Here is an 8,371-nt window from a genome sequence, read left to right as displayed (position 1 = left end):
AATGCGTCAATCCCTAATCTGATTTTTAAAAATTATGAAAAAGATTTTCCAATAGCCTGCTCTTCAAAAAAGCTCATAGGATTAATAACAGTGTAACTCCGCAAAACATTCATTGTCAGTTACGCTATTTTTCGTTTGATCTGCGAGCGATCTACCGATTAAGAAAACAAATTGATTTTTCTAATAATGCGTTTATTTTTCATTCGACCTAACTTGAAAGTGGTTTTGATAATCATTGTTGCATCATTTTGTCTCTTTATAATATTAAATAGTTTTATAGAACAAAATACTATCTAGTCACCTGTATAATTTATTTCAGTACAGCCGATCATTTTTGTTCAAATGCTTGAATTCCGAAGTGACTTCCGATAACTTGCAAAACCATTTAGAAACGCTCAGCGTGCAAATGCAGTTTATTTTGATAGCCTTTAGTCTCTTTAATAAGTTGGACATTTTCACAGATAAAAACTCTATCTAGTTACCAATACAAATGCTTTCAGTACATTAGATTGTTTTTGTCAAACGTTTAGCTAGAACTATAAAGTGACTTCCAAAAATTCTTGAAACCAATTAGAAAAATCATCTTACTTATGGCACGCAGAAAATTCTGTCACTACAATCTGTCACTGTTGTACTTAGGGATCTTAAAACTTGGACAACAAATTTAAACTATAAGAGTGAAAGAGCATTAATTACTTTGAAAAAACTTCGATTTTAGAACGTTCCAAATCACAAATCATCTCCTGTTACGGCACTCATTTTTTTTCGGTCTCATAAGGTTTATAATTGTTCCGACCCCTCTTGAGGGGGGGGGTAGGAACTATACTCAAATCGGTTTTTTTTTTGTTCAGACAATTTCGGCCGATCGATATCTTCATCGTGGAGAGTTGAGACTGGTATCAATAGAAAGCTTGTCCAGCGTAGAAATGGAAGTAAAAGGATTTTTTTAATTTCCTCCTTACAGGGAGTTATCGAGGTTTAAAATTTTGAGAAAATAGAGTGAATTTCCGTTGATTTTATTCACATTTTTTGGAATTTTCACTACAAAATTGTTAAAATTTTTTAAAGAAAGTGTTGTTGATTTAATTTTAAAAACGTTGTCAGCTATTTATATTTGTTTTTTTTTGTCAAAAATTTAGCATATATTGGCTAAATATTTCACAAAATCCACACTTTTTCATCAAAGAGCACGAAATATGTTTCTTTGGTCTACTTTGATTATATTTGCAGGAAGTGCACACCCAAATACCAAGACAAAAACAATCTTTGTAGACTCAAAGAGGGCTATTTCTGCTTCCAATTTCGTTGAGACTATTCTGTAATTAAAAGTTTGCCGTTTTTTGCTAACTTTATTCGTTGATTATAAAAAACGCAGCATTTATTTTTGACATTTTAAATAACAAACTATCTATATCTATGACATTCGGAAAAATTAAGTGTTCTTAATGGACCAACAGCGTTCGCAGGGCTAGTTTTGGACCAATCTTGGACTGTTACAATCCAAAAATAATTCGGATTGTAATCAGTCGGTCTTTTTTATTTAAAAAATTGATCTTTTTTATATTAATTAAATAACAGAGCAGTTCAAATCAAAGCGCACTAGTGATAGGTCCAATTCGCTTCCTAATTATTTCCAAATCAATTTATCTGTTTTATTGCTGGAAAACTTATGGTCGTTTTGAATTTCAAAAATAATTTAATTTTACATTAAAAATGGCTTATTTAGGTTTGCCTCCAATTTTCTTTTAAATTGTTCAACTTGTAGCCTAGTATCAGCAATGCAAAAGTGCCTCTTTTTTCTACTGAATTCAATCTCTATTGAGGTTTCACGCCTTAAGTTGTGGTTTTTTGGCTTTGATACTACTAGATTTCACTTTTTTTAATTTTTAGTAATTGCCCATTTTTCATGTTTTCTAGATTTGTCACATTATCACGTTGTTGATAGTTCATACATATATCACTACTTTATTGGCTTTTAAATTAAGGCAAAATAAGGGTAATATAAAAGTCCTTAACGATATAGTTTATGGTTGTTTACGGCTTCGACACTATTTTCTCGAAGAATTTAGTTGAAATTTTTACTTTTGTCTTTAACTGTGGTTTTTACTTTGTCCTTTTAGTTCAGTGAAATTTCTAGAGCAATGACCCAGTTTCACTGGAATTTTATGAAAGAATAGATTAGCCGATATTCGGATATTAGAAGATAGCTGATGGCTTTCATGACTTTGAAAACAGTTGTTTTCAAAATAAAAAAACACTGTAATTTCGCAATTTTGTTCCTTTTATTGTCTGTTTTTACCTAGTCTTATTAATTACAGGGCAAATATGACATTATTGTTGCCATGGTAAGGTGTCAAAAGGGATAAGGGTCACAAAATCTAATGTTTTTAAAGAACTCGTTATGAATTTACTTGCTTCGACACGGGTTTTCAACAAAAAATAATAATTTAATTTTTAATTTTTGTCAGATTTGACGTTCTTTTTGTAGTCGTAAGACATATTCTTGGTAATTGCAGGTCTCGAGGGCTTCCTTTGGAAGAATAAAGGAACCCATTTAAGTATTTCATTTTGTAATTAATGGCTTTCATGTCTTTGGAAATAGTTTTTTTTTCCGAAAAAACCAATTTTACTCAAAATTTCATTTTTTTTGTCTACTTGTTACCTAGTTTCATTAAAGAAAGGTCGCATAATACATTATAGTTGTCCGATAAAGGTAGAATTGAACGTTTTTTGAGGGCCCAAGTGTGGCTTTACGGCTTCGAAAATGTTTTCTGGCAAATTTTATTTGATTTTTTGATTGTTGTCTATTTGTTGTCCTTTTTTAACTGCATAAAAAATTGAATACCGACACTTCTGAATTCTCCTCTATAGAAGTATTGGTAATTGTAAACCAAAGGGATACTTTAATTGATTTCTAATGGTTTTCATTACTTTAAAATAATTGTTTTTTTAAATAAGCGAATTTTTCAGCTTTACTGTTTTTGTTTTTTATTGTCTAATTGTTACCAAGCCTTATTATGGACTCGTACCATGTGTTTTCTGGTGAATTACAAGTTATTTTGTTTAACTTTAGCTTTATCTGACGCTATTTTGACTTTGTTATTAATTTTTGATTTTTAAAACGGACATAAAATCTTTGATGTAGTTAGTGTTTGTTGTTGTTGTTTGTTTTTGCTGTTCGTCTTGACTCCCTTCCTAATATCGGCATATCTCATCCATCTAATGCATCATTTTTTACTCCACTGAGTTATTTGCTTTGGAGGCTGTCTTTTTGTTCAACAATTTTTTTTTTGAAAAATACTTCAATTTTTGGTTTTTCTCCAGGTTCCTCATTTGGTTGACAATTATGCCAAAATTGTGGATGAGCGGGGTCGGAACCTTATGTGAGATCGCACACTACCCCCAGCCTCCTTGTTTGTATAGAAATGTGTAATTGACCCCCCCCCCCCCCCCCCCCCCCTCCCCTGAAAAATTACTATTATAACACTTTTATATCACTTTTTTTGGGGAAGTACTTTTGGTACACTTCTCTATCTTTTCCATATGAAATGTGGATAGCGGATATTAGCCGCAGTTTTTCTAAGCCACCTCTTAAATTTTAGAAACATAGCAGACTTTCCCGTAAGGTAAATTCAATCCCTGTATGACCTCACTGATAACAATAGCTGTACCTGTGATCGATTTGATTAACAAAACTTTGAGAGCAGCTTAAAAATCCTACGCAAACACCAACTAACTATTTAAAAATCCTGTCTCAAAAATAGTATTTTTTAAAATTGAAGCAGTTTACAAAAATGTGGGGGCTTGGCCTCCCATGATTTTATTACTGATTAAAGTAAGTTGCAGCTAATAATTACAGGTTTTGCTTTAACAACGACTGTTTTAAATTTAAAAATGTCAGAATAACTAAAATTAGAATTAAAATAAAGAAATTCCACATAAGATCAATAGGATAATTTGAAACTCCAGTCAGAGCCAAAATGCGTTAAACTGAAAAATATCACTGGTTTTTTGTGCTGTTTTTTCGAGCTACCGAGTAAAAGTGTCGTATTCCGTCATAAAACTCTCAAACACTGTTTGAAATTAAGTTCAATTTTTTAATGGACGCAATAATAAATCTCACAGTCATAACATTATTGTAATAATTTCAAGATGCTTTTAATGAGCGTCTCTGATGAATGTTTTTCTCACTTTAAATGTTCATCCCAGTTCATGGTTAAAACAGATTTAAATTGGGAAAATTGGGAACGATCGCTTTCGTTAGTAATCACTCCCAGCCCCACCCCCAACCCATATTATAATAAATGACGTCATTGTGGGCCTATAGTTTCTAGTTCTCTAAGCTTTGGGTCCTATTATGGGAAAAGGCTCTGATACATAAATAACCGATTTGAAATCTCGAAAAAAAAATCAAGCACCAGACAACAAACGCAATTTTACCACAATGTTAAACCGCAAAAATTTTCCGAGAACATAATTCGAGTTAAAACCCTCACGTGCACATTTTAAAATGCCGAAAGTCTGCAGTGCCGGAAGTCAAAATGCCAGAAGTTGCTACTTAGCCAGAAGTTGACTTCCGTTGATTTTGTCATTTTAAAACGTGCGCGTTTCGTGTTTTAAGCATGGTTAAGTGACTCTGCAGAAGTCACTTCGAAATTCTGACTTAATATCTCGAACTGCTTCGCGGTTCTCGATAGACGCCAGAAGTTCTCAGTGACTTCAAGCAGAGTCACGTGACCATTACTTCACGTGTCCTATAATCTATCATATTCAGCTTACAACTTGTGTGTTTTAGCCAACGTACATGTGTGCTTTTGCAAACTCAGGAGGTATGGTGGACTGCTCAAATATTGCACGACAGGTTAGTTGTGGTCAATTCTTACTTCTTCTCGGATCGAAGAAAACAATCAATTTTTTTCGAGTATTGAAAAGGGGCACAAAAGAGCATAGCTGAAGTCTAAATCAGCGGCAGTCAATCTCTAATCATGTATTTATTGCCCAAAGAAATTTGACTGTGTCTTAGGTTAAAAATATATGAGAAAAACAGTTTTTAAGTTGAGTTATTTGCGCTTTTTTAAAGTATCAGAAAAAAGAGAAATGAAGAGATGTAAAGTGCTGTTAATTTGGGCACCTGATCGAGTTTTGATCATTTAGTTTCTGAAAACTTTTCATTAACCAAGTCTGAATCAAACTAAGACTTGCTTTAATTTAAATTTAACAAATTTTGAAAAGTGTTTTTCGTGTATACTTTTTATATATTTTACATTTTGTCATTTCTATTTACTATTATTTAAACCCATTATATTTTATATCCCGATCTATAACCAGTGTTATTCGCAGCAAGTTCTAAAAGAAAAGATAAAAATGTGTCCGTAAATTTGATTATGCTCAATTTGTTCAGTTTAAAATCAAAACCGGATATCATACTCTTTTTTTCAGAAGAGTACAAGCGGAACAACTTTGTCAAACTACAACTGCGCCTCGGAGGAGGAAAAAGCGAGAACAACCTACAGTGAGTCTTTGTTCCGATGGGCCGACGGTCATTTAAGCGAAAAAGTGTCCACTAAAGAGCGCAATATCTGGGCTATTTTTGGAGCTCTGGTCACAATGATCTTGACACTGGACAGACTGTTAGCTACAATCAAGAGGTATAAAGCAACCAATGCTGCCAAACATATCAAGAAAGTGAAGAAAAAGAAACGACAGGGCAAAAGCCAAAAAGCCCAAACTGCCAACTTAGCCGAAAAGGAGGAAAATGGTAACTTATTAGGTATGTGAGCTGATGAATTTTTGACCAAAAAAATTCTATCATGCTAAATTTGACAACGAATTAGCAAACAACGACCATTCATTTCAAGAAAATCTAAAAAGTCCACTTTCGCAAGTATCCCAGTGGTCCACTTTCAAAGAAACACTAACATTAATCAGATTTTCCCGCTTCCATAATTTTTTCGTGTTTTTGCATTTTTTCCACAGGAACCTTTTGTATTGAAAGGATATAGACCTGAAATAGTTTTTTTTCTAATTTAAAATTACAAAATGGAAATGATAAAAAAGTCATTCATTGTTTTCAAAATTCTTCGATATTTATCGAAATGAAAAAAAGAATTGAAACACTTTTACGCATAAACTATCATCTGTTAATCATGTTTTGTGACCATTAAAAGAGGTCCAAATTGAAACTCGGCTTGACAAGAAAATGGCGATAATTTTTTTTCTCGAATAAACTTCCTCGTGTAATCTTGCAGATGTAACGCCACTGTAGTTAAAATCTGTATAAAAAAGAATTAACACCACTTGACAAACGTCCAAATAGAACTACAATTTTTTGAAAAAAAAAACGCTTACTAATCTTTAGTCACAAAAGCTTTCGTTCGTTTTTTTGAGAGAGCCAGTTTTTTTTCAATTACCGATGCTACTATTATGGTTGTTGTTTTTGATGAAAAGGATCTTAAATATCAAATACGTTTGAATGTTTTCTACTCCAACTGCATCGTTGGGCCTTGCAGAGGTTTTTTTTTAATTTTATTTTTTCTTGTTTGACACATTGATTAAATAGCATTAATTGGCATAGCACTGAATTAAAGTTATTGTAACACCAGCTCAGGGATATTTTTCAATTGCCTTATTTATTTTTCTACTGATTACTCCAGCGAGACAATATTGTTTTGGTTTTTATTAAGGCTGCTTTAACTGAGACTAGGCGACAAAATTTGGTTTCGAAATGAAAACATGTTCTAACTTAGATATTTAACTAATCATTAAAATTTTTTCTGTTAAGTGATTGCTTCAATGGTTTTAACCTCATAACTTACCTAAAATAGATGAATAGAATAGAATTGATACCTAGAATTGAGATAAATAGACAAAAATCATGATACAAAAGTGGGAAATTTCTTCAAGTTCATTATTTTTTCCGATGGAATCCCGGGGTAACCATGAGACGCATGTTGCCTCGTTGATATTTGGTTCGACAAAAAGGATTTTTCCATTTTATTGCCAACAAAATATTATATGCGGTAGAGAAAAAAAACGAAAAATTTAGTGGCGTTAGAGAAAAAAACAAAAAAGATTGAGTATAGGATGTTTGGAAATAGCTAACACTATATTTTAGTAGGAATACACTCAGTAGTTCAAAATAATTGAATGAGTTTTGCATCTTCCCATTTTTAGAGCACATTTTTGTTCTCTATCTCTTAAGCTGGCATTAAAACTTCTTGGCGATTACCACTGTTCGCATCATCTTTTTCAATTTATCGGAAATAATTTTTAACCATTTTTTGTTTTGTGTCTTTGCTGTCCGACAGTGCAAACTTTTTCGGTCCAATTTTCTATAAAAATCAAAAATTTTTTACTAACAAACATCTTTTTTAATATTTTCAAATCTAAACACATCTCTATTTTTCATTGAAAATTTTGATTCTGTAAAACAAGTACTCGTTAATTCTCACCATATAGGCTCTTGGATAGTGTACCATTCAACAACGATAAACTTCTTTTGTCGTAATAAAAACAACGAATTTTTTTATTTAAGGTAGCGATAATAACCAAAGCCCCAACAATATGCCCAAAGAAAGACGCATCTCAGACGCAGAAGTGCACAACGATACTAACAATCACGACGACCCACATTCGTCACAATCCGATCGAAACAATTCACAATTTAATTCTGCTCAAGTTTCAACCGCAGTGTAGAAATGAAAATAGATCAATTCTGCAGAAATCTCAGCAAACATCTCTTCGACCGCAATCTTGTCTCTTTTTGTCAATTTGTCATTTTCAGAAATTCATAATTGAACTAAATCAGCATAATTAAAATAAGCTGAAAAGTGTGCTATCATTTCAAAATAAATTTCAAGCTATTTATTAGTTGTGCTTTGTACTTTTTTTATCATTTCATTCATTTTAGTTTCATTCAGAATTTCGAGTGATAATTCAGCTCATATCTCTGTTTTCCCAAAATAAAACAGGAAAGTGCGAATACCAGATTTTGTTTAAAAAAGTCTCTCTACGATTCATGCCAGCTTTTCGGATATGGATTATTACCACAGATTGGTTTACAACCATCGAGAAGTTGATAATAATGTTTTTAGTTAACTCTCGTTCCAGTCGGCTACAAATACCAATTGGTTACCTCATTGCAAGTTTTTAATCAACAGTTGCAAATAAAACAGATGCAGAGATTGTACAACTGATGGATCAGGCTACTTTTTACACTAATCTAACCTCTTCTCGACACTTCATATAGTAACAGAGGCGAGAAAAGAGTGGCAGAAAAATGAGTCAAATGCAAAAGCTGCGTCACTGTAATTTTATGCGCTTTTCTTCGGGCGTTAGCAATTTTTTGCCTCTATTATCATTGCACCGAAAG

General features: G+C 32.5%; 3 protein-coding genes across 4 annotated transcripts in view; 1 reads left to right on the top strand and 2 right to left on the bottom strand.

Moving 5' to 3' along the window:
* The window catches only part of LOC142339650 (ras-related protein Rab-5B-like), a 188,396-nt gene that overhangs the window by 156,031 nt on the left and 23,994 nt on the right, over positions 1-8,371 (bottom strand). The gene's annotated exons all lie outside the window — the stretch shown is intronic.
* The window catches only part of LOC142339644 (uncharacterized), a 615,633-nt gene that overhangs the window by 598,139 nt on the left and 9,123 nt on the right, over positions 1-8,371 (bottom strand). The window contains exon 1 of one of the 2 annotated variants that reach the window (XM_075389831.1): positions 437-447. The exons of the other annotated variant lie outside the window; for it this stretch is intronic. The gene's annotated coding sequence lies outside the window, so the exon portion shown is untranslated. Of the gene's footprint in view, positions 1-436; positions 448-8,371 lie in introns of those variants that run through there. 2 annotated transcript variants of the gene reach the window in all.
* Positions 3,607-7,952, top strand: LOC142339652 (uncharacterized). The gene is made up of 4 exons (XM_075389844.1): positions 3,607-3,626; positions 4,796-4,861; positions 5,440-5,770; positions 7,535-7,952. The coding sequence occupies exons 2-4, from the start codon at positions 4,805-4,807 to the stop codon at positions 7,693-7,695; spliced, it is 549 nt and encodes a 182-aa protein (XP_075245959.1). The 5' UTR covers positions 3,607-3,626; positions 4,796-4,804; the 3' UTR covers positions 7,696-7,952.

This window comes from Convolutriloba macropyga, chromosome 5, assembly GCF_964194025.1.
Source record: "Convolutriloba macropyga chromosome 5, txConMacr16.3, whole genome shotgun sequence".
NCBI classification, from domain to species: domain Eukaryota; kingdom Metazoa; phylum Xenacoelomorpha; order Acoela; family Convolutidae; genus Convolutriloba; species Convolutriloba macropyga.
The sequence above is the reverse complement of the archived record's forward strand: the minus strand, read 5'-3'. Positions and strand labels throughout refer to the sequence as shown.